Source organism: Strix uralensis, chromosome 16, assembly GCF_047716275.1.
Source record: "Strix uralensis isolate ZFMK-TIS-50842 chromosome 16, bStrUra1, whole genome shotgun sequence".
NCBI classification, from domain to species: domain Eukaryota; kingdom Metazoa; phylum Chordata; class Aves; order Strigiformes; family Strigidae; genus Strix; species Strix uralensis.
The window spans coordinates 21,009,546-21,030,287 of NC_133987.1; the positions used below are offsets into that span (position 1 = coordinate 21,009,546).

Below are 20,742 nucleotides of genomic sequence, written 5' to 3' on the forward strand. Positions count from 1 at the left end.
TTTTCTAATGCCAGACAGGGAATAAGTTCTTCCCTCCAAGTGAACAGTCACGTGAGCGGGGTGCTGACAGATGGAAGCGAGTAGGAAGGATGTAATGAATGGAGAGGTGTAGGAAAGGTGGGGGGTCTTAATCACAGACTAGGATTGAGGCTTGAAGAGGGCCTGACTGGAGGAAGCCTCAGCACAGGGGTTGCTGTACATCTCTGAAGTCATGACGCCCTCCGGTCATCAGAGACCACAGAGACACTGCTGCAGAGGTGCATCTTTCCCAGCCCTTCTGCACACAGGTCCACATCATGTCATAATGACCTGGAGCACAGTCAGGAGGCCAGACACACGCAGCATGGACACTTTCTACAGTGCTCTCGGAGGTAGCAGTCCTTCCCCACAACTCCGAGGTAGGAGAATTGTGTAAGAAGAGAAGGAGATAAGCGTTGGACTAATCTGTGGGCACTGGCTGGGATAAGAGTTGGGGCAGTGGAGTTCCAAGTGAGGAAGTACTGTCTCCTTGCTTCGCCTGTTAGCAGATCCTATGTCTTACTTTTGCCAGTGTGCTCTTATTCAGGAAGCTCCTTTCTAGATTACAACCTTACATGTTAACCTCTTTCCAGTGTGTAATGGCAGCCTCTGATATCTCCATAAGACATCCTCCCAATGAGCTGCTCGGGCTTGTTGCTTTGGTTTTTTCCTTTTCGGTCCTTTCTGTCCCATTGGATCAATGGTATTATTCTCTGAGCAGAGGAAGAAAAATAGGGAAGGCACTTTAAAGAAACCACAGTCCAGTAGCTAAAAGCAGCAAAGACTTCCCTTGCATTGCTCTGTCCATTCAGGCAGGAATGGGAGTAAAATGAGGGAGCTACAGAAATGAATGTGAAACATTGGGGGCACTGCCAGTTGGATTCTGAAACAAGCAGTGGGTATGCAGAGCTCTCTGAGGGCCCAACCCTTCCTTCCTCTGATGAAGAAGAGGCAACAAGTTGCCTTTCTTGGCCTTACAGGGTGGCTGAGACTGTGGAGTGTGACGGTCACGAAGCAAAGTGATGCCAAGAGGGGCTGCAGCAGGGCAGAGTGCTGGGCGGCACTAGCCCGTCCCTCAGTCGAGCACCTGCTGGGTTACAGGTAGCGAGAGAGCACGAAGGCTTGAGGAGGAGCAACAGCAGCCCTGGGGACTCTGCGCTTTCTCGGGGTGAGAACAGGACCGTTTGGGCAGGTTATTGGCATCCTAAGCTGGGGGACCTCTGAATATTCTGAGCCCAGCAACAACAGGTTCTAGGTATTTCACAGGGAGAAGGAGACTTTAAAAGTCAGTGGACAAGGATCTGTGTCATGTCTCTAGAGCTAGTGGCCTTTAGGCCTCAGGGGCTGGCTCATTCGGCACAGCTCTTCTATTAAATGAGCTGCAGGGAACAGGCCCTCGATGCTGGGAAGTCACGAGCAGATGCTGCCTCAGGAGACTGCCCGTCTTGAGGGCATCTGTGTTCACAGTGCAACCAGTCTCAGCATGAAGTCAGGTGAGCAGATGGCAGGATAACAGGGTCCTTCCTCAAAGGAATGAGCATTCGGAGAAGAGCAGTGGAAAGATGAGTGGGAGCACAAGGTGGGCTTAGACAGTGGGCTGTGTCTTAGTAACCAGGGACTGCACCACCAGAAGTAGTGGTAATGAAAATGGGTGTTATACAGGGAGAACCTGGAGAATTTGGGACCAGAGGGGTCAAGAAAAGATGTTTCCTCAGGAAATGTATGATACAGAAGGAAGGGCTGGAGTGTGGGGAAAGAGTTTCTGGCCTGCTGCTCACAGCAGGCAGGGGGGACTGTCAGGGTACCTGGGGTTCCTCGCTGAGCTGGAGCTTGTGCTTCATCTGCAGGATATGTTGGGCAGGAAAGGAGGGGCAGCAGCAGCATGGCTGCTCCCACCGCAGGCAGGGGGGACTGTCAGGGTACCTGGGGTTCCTCGCTGAGCTGGAGCTTGTGCTTCATCTGCAGGATATGTTGGGCAGGAAAGGAGGGGCAGCAGCAGCATGGCTGCTCCCACCGCAGGGCTGAGGTGCTGCAGCCGTGAGGTGTTTGTGGCACCTCCTGAGCGAGCCGTGCTGATCTCATCTGGATACTGTGGTGCCTTGAGAGCAAGTCTCTGAGCTCACATGGGGCTGCAGGGGCTTTTTGGTGGCTGCTAAATTTATTTTGCTTTCATTATTTGAGTAAACCTGGGAAATTTTTAAACACCACAAATGTTTCCCAAGTGGGAGAGGCCTCACTGGTATTCTCTCTGCTGAGTGATTGTCTGGAGGCTTCCTGGTGCTGGGGGAGGAGGCACAGGCACCCCAGGACCTGGGTCCTGCGCCTGGCTTGGGGCAACCCCCAGTATCAATACAGGCTGGTGGGTGAAGGGATGGGGAGCAGCTGTGACGATAAGGACCTGGGGTACTGGTGGGTGAAAAGCTGGACATGAGCCAACAACGAGTGCTCACAGCCCAGAAAGCCACCTGTGTGCTGGGCTGCACCCAGAGCAGTGTGGCCAGCAGGTCGAGGAAGGGGATTCTCCCCCTCTGCTCTGCTCTGTGAGACCCCCCTGCAGTGCTGGGTCCAGCTCTGGGGGCACCAACATCAGAAGGACACGGACCTGCTCGAGCGGGGCCAGAGGAGGCCATGAAGATGCTCGGGGGGCTGGAGCAGCTCCTCTGTGAGGACAGGCTGAGACAGTTGGGGGGTTCAGCTGGAGAAGAGAAGGCTCCGGGGAGACCTTAGAGCGGCCTCCCAGGACTGAAAGGGGCTACAGGAAAGGGGGGAGGGACTCTTGATTGGGGGGAGGGATAGAATGAGGGGTAATGGTTTTAAACTAAAGAAGGGCAGATTCAGACGAGATATAAGAAAGAAATTTTTTTATGATGAGGGTGGTGAAACACTGGCACAGGTTGCCCAGAGAGGTGGTGGATGCCCCATCCCTGGAGGTTGGACGGGGCTTTGAGCGACCTAGTGGATCTAGTGGAAGATGTCCCTGCCCGTGGCGGGGGGTTGGACTAGATGGCCTTTAAAGGCCCCTTCCAACCCAAACCAGTCTGTGATTCTGTCACCTGCACCAGGCCCTGCCAGGAGCTCTGGGTATCTTTTGGTGGCTGCAGCTTGCTGCCCTATCTTCGCCCATATGGCTTTCACAGGTACTGCTGTGCAATCTAGCACAGGGGGTTTTGCAGAGCTCTGGGGCTCTGCAGAGACACTCCTGTGTGTCCAGACACTGACAGTGTTGCTGCTCTGTGGCACAGCACGTGGGCCATCCCTGCTACCTTTGCATCCTTGCAACTTGCTGCCGACAGAAGTATGTCCCAAAAATAACAGAGGTTGCTTCTCCAAAGTCTTGTCCCCAGGCAGCCTAGCCCATTTCAGAATAGCTTGAGAAAAGAGCACTGAAATCTGTACCGGGTATCAACAGCCAATACTCTGCAGGGAGCTCATTCTAAGTCTTTCTGCGCACATCTAAGTGTTTCTGTAAATGTTAAATGCTGTGAAAACCCAGCCTTAATGTGTTATGTGGCTTGAGGGCCTGGTCTTGTAGAAGGAGCTGTGGGCTGAGCAGTCATTTGTATGTGATGCTGTTTCCTTGTATTGTTGTAAACATCCTGCTGTTCTCTTCTCTGGAGACTTTCCTGCAGGTTCTCTTCACCAAACTGCATCAGGACAGCCTGCCCCTGAAATGAGTGCTGTACCTCAATCTCTTCTGTGCCACATGGGAGGCTGTAATTTTTTTTTTTGTCTGGGCTGCTTTCCTGGAGTCCCTTAACTAGATATTCCATGCTTATTTAACCATGGGTAAGGCAAACCAATGAGTTCTCACAAGCCTTGCTCATACAGACCCACTGTGACATTCAGACTCTATTTGATGAAGTTGCTGTACGGATGTTTAAGCCACAGCAATGTTGCTTCTCCTAGCTGCGAGCCATTTCTAGTTGCAGGAAGCTGATGAAGAAAAAATGGGTTAGCGCTTAACCCAAGTGCCTTCCTGTTGCATGGATAGACTAAGGCTGCAGTCACTTTGCTGCTTTCTCTCTGCACGTGCTGCTGGCAAGGAGTGGAGATTTCACTGACCTGGTTTATGGCCGTTGGCAGGGCTGTTGGTCGTCCCCACCTTAGCCCGTGGAGTAGATACATACAGGAGAGCTGCGATGTCTTGCCTAAATTAGGCACTTCTAGACATTTAAATGAAAGCAAGATTAATTCCACTTTAAGCTTCAACATAAGGGTAGATGGCTGAGCTGAACTTTTAATTGGTTTGTTGTTCTTAAGTTTGTGGTTTGAGTTTTGTTTTTTTTTTTTTTTCCCCCCAGGACATCCAGTCAGAAACAACATGAGGAACAAACCGTGGCTCCAGAGTATTGCCTTCTTCCTTTTATTCCAGTACAGTAAGTTCCCAAATATCTCTTCCGGGCTGCACACCCGCAGGATTTATCTTGGTGACCGTTGACACAGACTCTGCTGAGATGTGGGTGGCAGGATGTTGCCATGGGACAGCAAGCACAAGATAGGGCACCAGGGGAGTGGATTCCATGGGATAACGAGTTATGGAAGAGGCTCCATGGGCAGTGGAGGACAGACACAAGAGGGTCACAGCTGAGCAGGGCTCAGCCAGGCTGCATACTGTGCGGAGGGAGTGCCTGCCTTGCATTGAAATGTCTCCTGTTGATATTGGAGTAGGATTTCCCACCCCACCCCCCCAAAAAAACACCTTTGACATAGGAAAGGTTCCAGTGGCTGAGACCAGGGTATCCCCAGGGCTTACAGCTGCTGTTGGCAGGCCAGGGACAGTGGAGTGACCCAGCCTGAGCCCTTGTGCAGTCACCCCCCTCTCTCACTGGCGCTGGCTCAGAGCCGCCTTTCGGAACAGCTCAGCTGGACGGACGAAGGCAGCGACAACAGCGTCTGCAGGGAACAGGTGCAAGTTTAGCATTTTACATGCTGCTTCTAGGCAGAGCATTGGACCTTCTCCAAACCTAAATTAGCAGAAAAGGTTAATTCAAAGTTATGTCTTCCTGCCATACAGGACCACTGTGATGTCTGCCTGAATTTTGTGTAACACAAGCCAGGGAATTACCCGGTTTCAGTTTGGACCAAACTAGATCTTACTGTTAAAAATATTTGGTTTTTGTTTCTGAAGCTGCCAAGGATGGACAATCCATCCTAGATCTAACTGGGTTTAGGACACTTAATTATTCGCTTCCCAGTAAAAAGCTGTACTCTTCTTAGTTTTGTTAACAGATTCTTGCCCAAAGATACACTTGCAGCTTACCAGCTACCAGTACCATTTGACTGATTAACATAACAGCATAGAAGAATGCTGATTAGCAGTGCTTATTAATACTTGCTGACCTCTCTAAAGGAAAGCAAGGGGTTTATAACTGCGTTTTTGTAGGAGTGTAAATTTAGGCTAAGGGTGAAAAAGTATGTTGTTCAGGATGCTGGAACAAACAGTGCTTGTACCAGAGCCCTCAGAAGAGCCTACTGAGGGCTCAAAATGAAAAGTTAAAACTTATTGAAAATTTTAGAACAAAATTCTGAAGTCAGTGTGAAATGAAAAAGTCAAAATGAAACAAAGTGACAACCACATAATTTGAATCACTTACGGTTTAATAAAGCATATGTACACCCTTGGGGACAGTCTGTCACAAGCATCCCCAAATTTCTTCTGTCACCATCCTGACTCTTCGGGGGGGGGTCTCACACACAAATCTGAGTGCTGCTCAGAGCTCACATAGGGAGAGCAGCATGTGCTCTGATGCAACAGGATTAGGAAGAAACTTTCGTGATGAGTGAAGTTGGTGGGAAAAGTTGGACTTTGTTTTCCTTTGAATTTTACTTTGACCTAGCATTGGACTGCACCCTCCACTGGACATGCCTGCAGTGCGTTGTGACTGTAAATGCAGAGACACTTGTTTGTGAGGACTCTCGTTTGATCTGGAGGGTGGAACAGATATTTCTGGACCATCAATGCACACGTTGCCTGCATTCCATGTTGACTGTTCTCTGCATACAGCATCCTCTTTAACTGTAAAACCAGGCATTGTGGTTATTGAGCTTATCACGTAGGCCTGCTTTCATCTTATGCAAACAGCTCTTCTGAACACAAAGCGTGTTCAACCAAGGGAAGGTAGGAAGCAGGGAGTGCAGCTTCTCGAAGCAGGCAAGCAGCAGAATGGCAAAGGGAGGGGGGACTCCCGTCGTGGTTAGCATCAGAGGATCTGGGTGCCTGATGGCTGTCAGGTAACATATTCCCATCAGACTGGGGGCAGCCCTGATGGTAGGGGATGTAACAACCTTGATCTTCCCCTAGATGATGGCAATTTTATTCCCATCAAAAGGGGTGATACTGTACATGGAAGAGATGAATAGTCACTGTAGTAGGCATGGTTTGCATCAGCACGGCACACTCTATCTCCTACAGGCTTTTCCTCACTCAGTTATTCCTAGTGTAGTAATGGTGGCTCTTGTGAGCCCAAGGTGCTCTCAGGAGAGGGCTCACCAATGCAGGTACTTCTCACTGTGCTGCCATCTTCCCTGCCTTGAGATCCAGAGAGATAACTGAAGTGTACTTGCATAGAAGAGCAGTGCTTTTTCTACAGCACATATCAGATACCGATACGTGAGCAGAGCTCCTGCAGAACAATTAGAAGAGCGTAAATGCTGCTTAGTGACCACCTTCAAATTAGCTAATTTTCTTAATGACCAGTGTGAATTCTGCAATTGGCTCTCGGGTTCTCTTTAGAAGTCTGTTTCAGTTTAAGTGATTAATAAATTGTGCCTATCACTTTAGTACCAGAATGATTTATAGAAATTATAGTAACTACAATATTTTTTTGCCAAAATTTCATTAAAAGCATATTCTGAGCCTCTAGAGCTGAACATGAAAAGTGTTGATGCTGCAGATATGAAAATAGTAAGCAGAGAGAATGGTAAAGAAAGAATTACTAAAATGTCAGTTTTTAAAAATGTGTAAAGTGCACGTAGATGTGATAAAACGAGAACTAGACTAGCAAAGAACAGTACTCAATTTAGGAAGTGGTATCGTTAAAATGTTTGAATATGCTACTGTTTCCGATTGGGTAATCATGCCTCTTTTATGTGCTACATAAGATAGGACTCTTGCAGAAATAATCTGTGACTCTGCTGTAGTGACTGTATAAAAGCGGACAGAGATAAGTTTGAAAATTCAGTCGTAATTTGGGTATGTCCTGGTATTTTGGCATGCCATTTGCTGCCACAGCTTTTTAAATAGGTTTTTGTTTGACGCGTACCTTGCTGTAGGGATGGAACACATCTTATGCTCCAAGACTGAAGAGTTTCGGGGGTGCTGGCACAGAGCGGTCTGTTCCTTCAGATATAGAGGGAGCCCTGAGGACTGTCTGTGTGGATATAAAGTTCTGCTTGTTTCATCATGGAAGTTGATATTATGTTTTCTCTTTCCAAACCTACAGGTACATGTTGTGAAAACCTCACTTGTTTTGTGGACTATGTACACACCCTGTCCTGTATCCTGAGACATGACTTGGGTGCCAGGTCATACAACCTCACTGCAACATGGTACGTCCCAGCCGGGTGCGCACAGCACAGCCAGCGGGAACTTCTGACGTGGTCACAGCACCGTGGTGTCCTTCTGTCCTCTTTGTTAGGTAGCATTCTTGCTGTTGCTGCCATGCTGGTTTTCACTTGGTACTTCATACTCATTACCAACTGGCTTCTCCCCCAGCAAAGGATCCCTGGTTCCTGTGTCTGCAGACAGCACTGCTGTCTGCTGGCTGCCACACTGACTCTGGCCTCCTTGGCATTGTTTTCTCTCCTTGCCCTTTGCTGCTGTTAACCGTGGACTCTCGCTCATGTGTGCTGGCAGGGGTCACACAGCTTGCCCAAGCCCCGTATGGTGCTGTTCAGCCCCAGCAAGGAAGTGGGTGCAGTCCTGGGCGGTGCAGTCCTGAGCTGTGCAGCCCTGGTGAGAACCTTTCATTTCCACAAATGCTTCAGCATCACTTTCCCACTTCTCTCAAAGATGCTAAGCTGAGAAAATAGAAGGAAAAAAAAAAATCTGTCAAAATTCAAAGATAAATTTCTATTTGAACATGTTGCCTCTTTTTTTTCTTATTAATCTCTATGCCTGGCGGTTCAGCAACAGATTAGTCCAACTACAGCATGTGGTAGATGTGGACTTGCTTGTTTGTTTTTGGTGGTTTTAGGGTTCCTGAGGAAGAACCAGAAAATACTGTGGCTGCCTGCAGTCTCCTGCAATTGTCTGAGAACAGCAGTCACACACAGTACATGTGTACTGTGGACATGACTGGACTCCTGGCAGACACCAAAGTCCAGGTGGATGTTACAGAGGTGGCTGATAGGCAGCACGTGATTTCCAAAGGCTTTTATATGGCGGAGAACAGTAAGTACAAAAATGGTGGATTTCATAAATCCTGTCTGACCTTATGTCTATCTGCTAGGATAGTCTGGGCAAGGAGTGAGCATGGCAGCTGGAGGGGGGCTCTGTTTGGCGTGCACTTGTCTACACAGAGCACTGTGCTCTTATTGATGCTACTGTGAACTACAGAAACATTTATGCTCAAGGATGAGCTTAGAGTTGACTTGGCCCCGGTCTTTTCATGGGGAAATTCCTTTTTCCCATGAAGTAGTAGGTGATAAATTTCCACCTTAGACCAGTCTCATACCTACCCTATGCAAGTGTTTGTTCTTGGCTAGAATCTAAAGGGCAGGAGGAACTACTTTAATTGCAGATGCCACAAATGCCCTCACAGGAGTCTCCAGAGGCTCTGGCAGTGCAACCCTGAACCAACATGACATTATTATGGGTAGCCCAAGGTGTCCCAGACACAATAGAGGTGGCACTTCCGCTTTCTGGGGCAGTTCCTAACCATCTCTCCTGCATGACAGGAAGACTAGGTGCAATCATATAGCTGACTCAGTGAAATGCTGGTGTGTTCCAACTTGTGCAGCACACTGAAGAAAAGGGGTGGTTAGCCAGGTACCACCCTGGCGTATGAAAAAGGATTTTTCTACTTGGATTCTTCAGAAATTACACGAGAACTGTCATCTTTTTGAGAAATGCCACAGCATTTCAGGAACACCCCTTGCCCCCCCCGACAGACTACAGATAGGGTAGTGGTGCTTTGCATGTCATCTGGATGTCCCTGTACAGAAGCATCACAGCTTAGTGATGGACCCTGCAGACCAGTGCTGGAGTCTGTGCATGTTTTCCATATATGAAAGCACCCTGCAGGGCACACAAAACTTGCCTTTTAGGCACTTACAGCACAGGGATCTGCACTGGGTTTATGCAGTGTCCACTATGCTCAGCTTTTCCTGATGCCCCTGTTACATTGAAGGGTATTTCCCTAGTTGTGCAAGTGACCATGACTATGCAGAGTCCTCCTATGTCCTGAGAAGAACAAGGTGCTCGATTCTACATCTCCCAGGAGGTATTAGCCCCTCGTGCTATCTTCTCCTGCTCCTTAGGTGACGAGGAGGTTCGGAGACAGGCAGAGGCACATTCAGGGGAATGGGGGCCTGACTTCACTACACTGCTGAGGTGTGAGGCTCTGTGCATGACTCAGGACTGCTCAGCCTGAGAGGCAGAAATGTTGTGGATGTTGCCCTGTGTAGGAGGGCCCACCCTTGCCAGGGCAGTTTTGCTCCCTACGCACTCTGCATTGCTGATACCATGCTGGGCGACCTCTTGTCTGCAGTAATGTTATGAAGGGTAACGCCATCTGTCTTCCAGTCAAACCACAGCCTCCATTCAATCTGACCGCTGTGTTCTCAGAGGGTTACAATATTTCTTGGAAAACTATCTACCAGGACTCTTCTTTCTACTTTCTGAATGAGGAGCTGGAATATCAGCTGCGTTATAAGAGAAGGACCGACACCTGGGAGGTAAGTGAGATGTCAGTTTACCATCAAGTAGGATGTACCATCAAAGAAGAGGCCAGCACAACCAGGACAGGAGTGCTGCTGTGGAAGAGGGGTTGTTATGGTTTAGAAAAGGTGTCTCTTTTTGCTTGCTTGAACTGAAAACAGGCAAAACTGAAAAAAGAATAGAGAAGCAGAAGCTGTTTGAGAAGTACTAGATCCTGTGGGGAAGGCTGATAGTTCATTTGCTTCTCATGCTGTCCTGCATGGAAGGATCCCCCAGGGCCCCATGCAGCTGTTAACCATGGCCTTGCAGACACAATGCAAAAGCAGAGGAGATTACTTTGCAGGGCTCCTCACTGTGCAGCAGAGAAGGTAAGGTGGGAGCAGTCACTCCAGCCCTGAATGTTTGGTGTTTCATGGCTCACAGACTCGGAAGATGAAAGCTGTCCACGAAGATAAACAGACACTGATGATCCTGCCATGGGAACTCCAGGCAAACACTGAGTACGAGTTTCAAGTGAGAGCCAGACCCCGAGAAGACACTGGCTACTGTGGATTTTGGAGTGAATGGAGTTCTTCGCTGACGTTGAAAACCAGCCCTGCCGGTACATACTACCAGCTCTCCTTGCTCTTCCAGTTGATCCAGTGTCGAATCTGATTAATTAGAACAAATTCAAAACAGTCCAGTAAAGACAGGCATGTTTGTCTTGCTGACTGAGTACAGGAACCCCCAGGCCTGGGCCGATATGTGCTGTCTGTATCGATCTCACTGCGCTGCAAAGCCCACTTACAGCACGGCCCGTGGGAGGAGGGTTTGGTGGCGTTGGCTGTGGGTTTGGATGCCACGGCAGGAGTGCAGCCTCTAGCTTCCCTTCCAGTGCCGAACATCCAGGGTCCTGCTTGCAGCTTTCAGAAATGTGGGAGATCTAGTAGAGGTGCCTCCACTACTGGGACTTAGTATTGCCTTCAGCTGAGGGGAGAGGGGATCCTGCTCTCAGGGCTACGGTCTGTGTCTGGACTCTGATGTTTGGTCATGCTGGCCACGGGTGTTCCGTTTGGTAGCCACTGCTCCCACTCCACAGGGAGTGCACAGTACCTTATGCACAGAAGTACACTGGTGCTTGTCATGGTGGAACAGAGGCTGTGAAAATAGGGAGTCTGTGCAAATAGAGCAGGGCGGGGTGACTGTGGTCGACGACAGCAGCATGTGCTGAATCTCCCTGCTCTCGTTGATCTGCAGCTCAAACTGAAGTATTACATGGTGCTGTAGCAGCAGGGTCAGGCTCCATCTGCTAAGGGTTATCTGAGTTCTGGGTCTCAAAGGTTCTCCTTTCCATTGCAGTCAGAGAGCAGCCAACAAGCATTCATCTAGTCAACACTTTTTCTTCACTTGTCTCTAGCCAGCTGCCCTCTCTTTTCACTTAACAGATTATCTGTTGAGGTGTCCCTGAACCAGGAGTCGGAAACACCAGGGCTCTTTGTGGCAGGGAGCTGTCCTGCCCCAAACACGTTGGCTGTCGGTCTGCAGTGCAGCCAGGCCACAGGGCAGCTGACGCACTGCTCCTTTCATTGATGCACTCCCCTCTGAGCATCCTCATTCAGAGCTCATATCTGAAGTGCTGAGCCCCAGGTGACAGCCTCAGTGTCCCTAAGAGAAAGTCTGGGGCAGAAATTGAGGGTGTCTCCTCACCATCTCCTGCTTATTGACCAGGGTAGGAATGCAAGGTGAGCCTGAATGACCCTGTCTTCTTTCTCCAGCAGTGACACAGACAGCAGGCATGGGATGGCTGCTGCTGTTCGGTGTTGTCGTGGCAATCACTGCCTCAGTTACAACCTTCCTGGCCAAACAGCGGAGGTAAGAATGTTTCGGGAAGCTGGTGTAGATGCTCCTATTCTGTCTTGCTAAAGATGGGGTGTTCACATGCAGTCTTCTTTGTGCCTTGTATTTCCGTGCACAGACACAGCTACGGGCCTGCGAGGGCCCACAGAGTGTGGTCTCCAGCTGGTGCAGCGCCACGAGCGCTTTTCTGTGGGGCTCTGCTGCCGTTCAGCTGGTTGGGACGAGACAATGGCACGTGGGGACTGCGCAGGGGCCACCCAGCCCCCTGGGCTGTTCTCCCAGTCCTGTCTGTGCTCGATAGCTGCAGATGGGAGCCGTAGCCAGGGCTGGCCGGCCCCTTTCCAAAGCTGGCACAGGCCCCTCAACGCTGGCTGGGGGCCCCTCTCCTTTTTGGAGGGGCGGGGTGCGCGCTGCCGCGGGCCAGGCCGCTGGGCTGGCACAGCCACCGGACCGGCACAGCCGACGGCCGCGGGAGCAGCGCAGAGCTCTGAGCCAGCCCAGCCTGCGGGAAAACACGTTTCCAACACTTCGTGCTTTTCCAGGAAGGAAACGATCGGAACCTCTTTCCTTAGCATGAATATTGTGTGCGCAGGTCCGGAGGGCTGAGGCCCCACCTCCGTGAGGCTCAGGAGAAAGGCCGTTAGATGGCTCTGACGGCACAAGACGTCCTTGGATCCTCAGCCACTTGCAAACCTGTGAGGCTGGGCAGGTGCTTTCAGCTGCTTGAATTGGATCTGGAGATGCCTTGCTTTGCATCTGCAATGTGTACTTAAACCCAAAGACTTTCTCTGTTCTCTTCCAGCTTGTGGAAGAAGATGGCTTGCATCCCAGACCCTGCTCCCTTTTTCAAACCTCTTTACCTGGTGCATAATGGAGATTTCAAGGTATAAATGGGTTACACAAGCAAGTGGAGTACATGACAAACTAAACTAAAAGGCCCATCATGCTGTCCTGGGCAAGAAGTTTTCATTAGGGCAGTGGGAGGGGGAATTTATCTCAAGGGAATGCCAAACGGCTCCAGATATAAGGACCAGTGCTCTCCAGTGTCTGTTCTGTGCATGAAGGCCTTTGTCACATCCATGCTGCTTATTCCCTGTAGGTGCTGTCTCGGTGGGTGAGCTGAGCTGTGATCTGTGAAGCCTGGAAATCTGAAGGGGGTAGACAAAGGGATACCAGGACAGTAACTGGGATTTTTCCAAAGCTCCAGTCCCATGCTGCCATCAAGGCCATGGAGCAGACCTCATTGTAGAGCCAGATCTCCCACTCCAGCCTCTGCAGTGACACAAGCTCAACATTAAGCCTTGTAGTTCTCTCTTCAGAGTCACTCATACAGGCAATAGCTATGCATATCATCCTGGAAAGATGGCTAGAGCCCTGGGGACAGATAACTGCTGTGTGATAGCACAGTGCAGCTGCCTCCCTGTGAAGGAAGTGTCTTTGAGTAACTTCACCTAGCCCTCCCAAATTCTCTTCTCATTTAACACCAGCCAAACTCGCTCATGTGACAAAACCGTTTGCGAAGGCTGCAGAGTTTGCTGGAGTTCTTAGGGTATAAAAGTAAAAGAACATTGAATGTGCATAAATAACGGTTGTATTAAGCTGAAGGGCAACTCACAATGCTGTTATCAAACCGTAAAAGTACCAGCATGTGAGTGCAGACATCACTGCCTCTTTCTGAACAGGTTCCTGCTGTTACAGCAGCACTGATCAGAGACACCTCAGTGTCTGCTTTTTGTTTCTGCTTTTTTCTTAGACTTCTGGGAGAGGGACACCAGCTGGGCCCTTATGATCTTCATGTACTTTCCCACTGCTGCAGGGTTGATGTTTGTGATTAGGTTAAGCTAGAGGTCTTGGATGGGTGTCATTCAGGCTGAAGCCTGCAGTCACAGTCTCACTTCCTTCCTGCCTTCCTCTTTCAGCCCTGTTGTGGCTTCCCGTATCTGCACCAGCGGGGGACTTGCGTCCTCTTGTGTGGCACTGGCTGCTCTCGGGGAAAGTAGCCAGGACCAGGTGGACTCAGTGTGGGAATTCCTGAGAGTCACGGGCTGGTGCTCAGAGTGGAAGTGTGAGCACCCTGCACGCCAAGAGCCATGCTCCTCTCGGGGTGAATCCATGGGGTTCTCTGTTCTATGGGAATTACATTCTTGCTACTTTCCAGTTAGGCTGTTCAGTGCTGCTGGGAAGAGAATGAGCCTCAGTTGCTACAGCTGAGTTACTTCTTAATAAATGTCCAGATTAAAGCAGCAGTTGCCCACACAGCCACAGCACCAGATGCACAGGCAGGGCGTGACAAGAGGATGTGGTGACATCACTAATATGTGAACAGACACATCATTTTCAGCTGATAAGAAACCAGTTGATGTAGGGCTCATTCAACTGCATCCTGCCTGCATCAAAGCAATGGGTTCAGTTACGTCTGTGAATAATTAGAATAGTAATGCTCTGCAGACAGCAGTCCTGGATTGGGTAGGAAGCAGTAAAAATGTTAGAGGAAAAGTTAAGACCTAAAAAGAGAAGGGAAAGCAGAGGAACACTGTTTACTCCTGTGTTTACATGGGTCCTTAGATTCATGTTGGATGGGAATTTGCAAAGAACTGTCAGAAGAAAATAAGAAATATTATGCCTGCTCAATTCTAAAAAAGGGATTTCCTGCTGTTTCTTCAAACAACTTTTTGCACCTTAGGTGCCTTTCTGTCCATTACAGCTTTAATAATAAGCTCTTTGTAGCTTAGGTTAAAAAGAAATTAAAGTAGACATGGTGCTTCCTTCTGTAATGAAGATTTTTCCATGCTCTGTGTCAGAGGGTAATAAGCTGTGTCAAGCTGTTCTCTTCCCAATACTTTGCTCATGTCTAGTTACGTTGAGTGCAGTTTGGGACAGGAGGCTGGTACGATTAAAGCAGTCTGACAGCTGTGGCAATGCCCAGCTCTCACGCAGCACTCTGTCAGAAGCCTTCACAGTGTTTATGAAGCTCAGTGTTGTTACCTACTTTATACACAGCAGAAAGTGGTGCACCTAGAAGAGCCTTGATGCAGTTCAGCCATTAGGCAAGTGTTGGACAGGGAGCAGAACCAGGTCTTGAGTCTGTGTTGTGCCCAGCCTCTGGACTGCAGAATCCTCTAGTAGGACTTACCTGCATTCATTAGTGGCACATGCCTAAAGTTCACTGAGATCTGAGTGTCTGATTCAGTGACTTCTTCAAAAAGAACAGAAACTTTTACTTTGTTCTTGGATCAGAGAAACCCAGAGGTGCCTTTACTCCCAGATGTGACTGAATGCAAGGGGACCGTGAGCTAGAGATAATGCATGGCACGGGGCAGAATGTGATACTAATGGTGATACAGGAGGGCAAGATTCAATGTGTGGCCCTAATCGTCGTGAGTAAGCGCTACCTGCAGCAGGCAGTAGCTACCCTTTGAGGTCCCCATCCCCTGCCTACCACTGCTTCCTTCTTGTCGCTGTGGGAGAAACGGTTGGTCTAGGGCATGGCTGCATAACAGAAGATCAGGAGAAACCTTCCCCTGACCCCCTTCCCAGGGAACTGAGGCGAGGGAAGTGACAGAGCAGGGCTATGTGTGTGTTGGTTGCAGGTGCAGCACGTGGGGAGAAGCTGACCATCCTTCCTGAGAGAAGCAGTGTCCAAGACAAGAGGGCAGGGGAGACTTGGTCTGGGCTGGGACCTCTGGCTGATGCACAGAGCAGTGCTGCTATGGGCAGTGGAGTTCCCTGCAGCATAGAGAAAACTGAAAAGCCATGGAAAACCTCTCAAAGCTAATTATTTTCAACTGCCTGGGTCGGTTCTCTGGCAGCTGCCTGTGCCTGGTAATAACAGCATCTCATACCCTGCTATTTTGGAGGAGTTAGTGATTTTAGAGTTTGACTTTGCCTCTAAAAGCTTAAGAACTTTGGTAATTTCTGTGGAACCTCTATCTGACCTCTCTCTCCCCTTCTCTCCCTGTATGTCCTTTTATGCAGAAGTGGGTTGGTGCATCCCATACAAAAATGACCCTTGATTTCTTTGAATGGGGAATAGTCCTTCCAGAAGTCCTAGAAGTTTACACCATGCATCCTTCCAACAGCACCTCACGGGAGGAGCTGCATGAGCTGAGAAGAGATCTGCCTTGCAAGCCCTGTGTATCTTGCCTGACTGCCCCAGGCCAGGACAGCCAGTCCCTACTGTCTAGCGTGAACAGCAGCAGTGGGACTCAGGACCAGTCATACGGACATTTGTCCATCGATACCGTGACTGTGGCTGATGAATTTACACCTTGTAACTGCCAGTGCAACTGCAACCGTGTGTACAGGGGACATGAGCATGCCAGCGAGGAAGTCAGTAGTGCTGGAGAAACTGGTTACCCCAAGGTTAACATCGATGATGAAGATGGAAAGATATCCAGTGACTTGCACCCGGCTGACCTGAGCATGCAGGACAAAATACTTGCTTCAGGGTCTGTGTCCACAGACTGCCTGAGGAGCACGAGTGTCCCAGCCCACCAGCAAGTAGAAAGGGCTTTGGAAGGAGGGATGGGGAGTATCCTAGAAGCCCTTTGCTTGCAGCCTAATCAGTGGGATTTGGAAAATCTAGGCTCTCTACCTTCTCCTGATGGTGAAAGTGTTTCCTACAGTGAAGGCTCCTGTGACTTCTTCCCTCAGACTGCAAGACCTGGGGATAGCTACCCTATGATCTGCGTAGATTTGGACACTATTGACAGTGGCTTTGTGGACTCGGACTGTGGGAGTCCTGTTGACTGTGAATTTGAGCAAAACAGTCAGACCAACTGTGAGCCCATCCCTCCTGAGCAGGAGGGGGAGGACTTTCCACGGAGCTATGTCAAGCAATGGGTCTCCTGTCGCACTGACAGCCCTGTCAGTGGGGGACAGACAAACTAAGAACTTGATGTTGCCTTGCAGAGTGTAGGGCCTTTTCCATACTGTGCCAGGAGCAAAGCGTTAACAAAATTCAGAAGAGAAAGTTTACTTTGCGTAAGCATGATTGCATACAACTGAAAACTGTTAGGTCCATAGAAATATATGCCTATTTCTATTGCCACTTGTTCTGTTAATGTCTTAAACTTGATGTGATTATTTTTTCCTTTTTTTTTTTTTTAAGAGTCTGAGGTCAAACCCCCTTATAAGGGCAGAAAAAGCAACTGTACCTTGAAAATTACCCTTTAGCTGATGTAGATGTGCAAATTTTTTTGACAGTAGGCTTATAAAGAATACAAACTTTAAATTATTTTCCCTGGTATTCTCACATGACTTGAGAGTTTGGATGTACGTGGAATCTTAAAAGCATAACCCATGGCAAGCATGTTTGTTACATTAAAGTTCCCCTATTCCCAAACAACACAGGTGGTGTTACTTTTCCTACTATCTTTGGCTCTTTAAACCCAGCTGTAATAGTTTGTTAATTATGGAGGGTCCCAGCCCTGTCCATGGGGTATGGTCAAAAATAATTCTTATATAATCATCACAGAACTGTGTGTCCAAGAGACCAAACACAACTCAGGTTTCAGAAAGACTTTGCCTTTCCAGGTGCAGTCTGCAAATGAGAAGTCTTCAAAACACCTACAATTCCAGGCAAAATCTTGCTACCAGGCTTTTCTACTGAATCAGCGTCTCTCCCAGCATTTTCCAAGCACGTTAACTGAAACATTGAGCAGCTTTTAGAACTATACACAAATTTCAGAAATGTTGTCCTACCTGGATGTGCTTGCAACTCCATCTTCTGCCTTGGACCTGGTCTGCTGCAGTTAACAGGTCAGTAGCACAAAGTTTGAGCAATTTCTTCTAGCTAATAAAGCCAACCATGAAACTGGTATTTGCACTGTAACTGTGAATATGTTTTGCTCTGACACCCCTGTTTCTTTGTTTTGTTTACCTTAATTGCCTTAAAAAGTTACTGTAATACTGATATTGAATGTGAAGACCTACATCTTATGTAGGCATAGTGCTACTAACCCGTGGGCTGCCTGGCTCCAGAAGATCTTATACTGAGAGAACCTTTGTGGTGAATGAAGCATGTTTCCAGTGCAGTAATAATCTGTTGTTGCTGTGATACCAATAAACTCTTCCCTCTCCCCCATCTCCTGCCCAAGACTTTAGCCAACCCCACAGCTCCCTAAACAAGAGGGAGCACATCAATGAAGAGAAGCTGTTTCTTTCACAGGTCAGTGCCGGGAGGGTTTTTCTGTGCATCCACATCCCTGGTTTGATTGTTCAGACAGCCATGGTCTCTGCTATGTTGATTTTGAACCTGGAGGGCTTAGCTTTGCCCATGTTGTTATTACTCCCTCAATATACCCCTAGCTCAGGGGCTTCCTGGGCACTGCTCCAACATACCAACATTTTTTGGTTCCTTCCCTCCTTATTTTCCTTTTTTCTTGACATCTTTTGTGATAAGCCGTGGAAGGTCTTAGCGTGCTTATGCATCCTCCCTGAGTGCTGCAAGTGCCCCGCACGCCCTCCGCGAGGCAGCAGCGGGTCGAGCCAACTCCGCCTCCGCGGTGATGCGCTGAGCCTGTCCTGCGCGGCCGCTTGCGCCCTGCCTCTGCCACGTGTGCGGGTGGGCTGTGACAGCCTCTGCAGCTTCCTCTCGCAGCTGTTTGCCCTTCAGAAGCTACCTTATCGTAACAGGCGCCAGGCTGCTTCAGGGAGGAGGGGAAGCTTGCCTATCTTCTAAGGGCCCTTTTACATCTCAGTTCTGCGTGCTCCATGTTTCTGTTAGCATCGCTGGTCCCGGAGCTGCTGGAGGAGGTGTTTCTGTTATTGCCACACTATCTAGCTGCACGTCTGGTAGAAGGTGGTGGTTTGGTGCTGTGTTGGGCTAGAAGTTGCCTCTGGTCACCCTAGGAGGCAGACTTCACGGGTAGAGAAGAGTTGCTTTCGTATGCGGCATAAGGATATTAAAATAAGGGAGACTGTTCCCTTTGAAGCAAGCTGTAACAATTAAGTTTTTGGCCAATGAGTTGTTGTCACTGTGGATGTGAAGGGGTTTGAGGTGGGTTTTTTTCTGCGGCTCCTAGCAGCAAACTCCTAATGTCCCTTGCCAAAAACACCTAATTTGGAAAAACTGTTTCCCCAGGAATGCTAGGACTGCAGGAATTGGTATTCCCCAGGAATGGGTAGGACTGCAAGTCCACCTTTTGTTGGTTTCCCCTGTTCTCAAACAAGCTGTGTCTAAAAGGTCTCACTCCACCCTTCCGTGACCTCAGTAACCCGCAGTGGCAGATTCCTGAACAGCAATGTGAAGCACAGGAAAGAGTTATGATAATAGCGTGGTAAAGGCATTTGGTGTTTAAGTGCTTGGCCAAGCAGGCCTGCTTAAAAGAACAGAGTTTGCAACACGCTGCCAAAGCCCTTCACTGCAGGGGAATCTGCTCAGCTACTCCTGCCATGCTCAGGTAACCAGGTGATCTAACTTTAGCCTGCCTTGCGAAGGTGAGGTCAGTCACGCGCTGTGCAGTGGGATGCAGCAGTGAGAAGGTGTCAGCAGCACCACCGGTGTAGACAAAGCCCTTGGATGGCTGAGCTCTGCTGCACTTTGCACAGCATTCACAACAATCAGGGACGTGATGGTGGACTTAAGATGCTGCAGGGACCAGAACAGTGTCCTTTTACTGGGGGACTTGATGAGCAGAGGTGAGGAGGGAGGTCAAATCTCACAGATTCTTGAGTGGCAGCATGATCGGGGTACAGAGATGGTCCTGGGTTATACTGACAGGCTAACAATGTGTTCACTGGCCAAGCATAGAGGCAGGTAGGCACAGAAATCCCAGTCTATATGAGTCTATCTCAGGCTCAAAAATGTGCGTTATCGTACAAACCAAGGAGTGCAGCACAGACAGAGCAAGTGCTGCGTGTTCAAGCAGCTTCCACTGTAATGTGAAGCTTCTCCTATTTACTTTATTTGCCTCTAGTGATCCAAAACCAAAGGAGATAGCAAAACATATGCATTTGTTACTGAGTTGACAGTAGACAAACAGTGGGTGTCTATCCAAATGGAGTACTACAAACAACTTCAAGGTAGATGTAACTTAAAACAAATCACCTGGTGAGAAAAACTGTTCATCTGATGGAAGCTGATTGTGGGGCAGTGGGACAGGTGTAAATGGGTCCTGGAAAACATGACAGAAGGGTCTGTATGGCCCTTAGAGAACAGGAGTTCAGTTAATAGTCTTTGGGTTGAGTGGCACTTGGGCTATGGGGGGAGTACGAAAAAAAGCAACTTGAAGAGAGCTGTGATGTTCCTGTCAGAAATACTGCTCTGTATTTTGGAATAGTAATATGAAAGGAAACTGGGAAAAGAGGTTTGTGCTTTGCTGTTTGAGTCAAACTGCTGCCAAACTCTTGTACTGATTTTTCTGTCTGCCCTGTAGGCAGAATACAGTAAAAGCTGTGTGTCTTACACGGCTGTAGCATTTTTATGGTGACCTGCTGTAGTAGGCTGGGAAGGTGCAGGGATAAGGTTTGTCTCTACAGGAGACAGGATGTTTTCTGCTGCAGCAGGTGAACTACAGGCATCTGGACAGTTCTGAAGCAGCAGGTGTTATTTGCTTAAATGTTGCTCTGAAGGCTGCTTGTATTTTAGGGGCTGTTTCTGCTCCTGTTCAGGATTGTTCTAACTGTAAAAAGTGAGATGGGGGAGAGGGAAGAGTTTATTGGTATCACAGCAACAACAGATTATTACTACATTTAGATGGGTAACCATGGGGTCTTACGGGAGTCGGCAGGAGTCTTACTGCATGGGGGAGGCCCAAAAGCAGGTATTGGGAGAGCACCATAACTCAATCTGTAGTACCAATTTGGAAACACCTGTCTCCATTTCTGCATGGCCCCTTCCTGTCTCTTGGCCCCTAAAGCCAATACTGGCAGACTGTAATTCAGGCTGTGCTTTGCCTGCTTCCCTCTTCCCATTCTCTGGCACTAGACCCACGTCCAGGACTGACCTGATGGATCCTGGCTGTAACGCCACCGCTGGCAGCACTGCAGCTGGGTATGGACAGACG

At 48.9% G+C, this 20,742-nt stretch overlaps 1 protein-coding gene across 7 annotated transcripts in view; it reads left to right on the forward strand.

The window, feature by feature from the left end:
• Positions 1–20,728, forward strand: part of IL21R (interleukin 21 receptor) — a 31,694-nt gene extending 10,966 nt beyond the window's left edge. For 2 of the 7 annotated variants that reach the window (XR_012631217.1, XR_012631221.1), the window contains 10 exons: positions 4,320–4,394; positions 7,461–7,566; positions 8,214–8,410; positions 9,764–9,915; positions 10,322–10,499; positions 11,653–11,749; positions 12,537–12,618; positions 15,710–16,717; positions 17,270–17,494; positions 20,664–20,728. Coding sequence is in view for 1 of the 7 variants with exons in the window: in XM_074886518.1 (XP_074742619.1) it covers positions 4,320–4,394; positions 7,461–7,566; positions 8,214–8,410; positions 9,764–9,915; positions 10,322–10,499; positions 11,653–11,749; positions 12,537–12,618; positions 15,710–16,624 (1,802 nt within the window). In the remaining 6 variants the exon portion in view is untranslated. Of the gene's footprint in view, positions 1–3,801; positions 4,235–4,319; positions 4,395–7,460; positions 7,567–8,213; positions 8,411–9,763; positions 9,916–10,321; positions 10,500–11,652; positions 11,750–12,536; positions 12,619–15,709; positions 17,156–17,269; positions 17,495–17,832; positions 17,881–20,663 lie in introns of those variants that run through there. The other 5 variants (XR_012631222.1, XR_012631219.1, XR_012631220.1 and 2 more) reach the window with 5 other exon arrangements.
• The last annotated feature ends 14 nt before the right edge of the window (positions 20,729–20,742 follow it).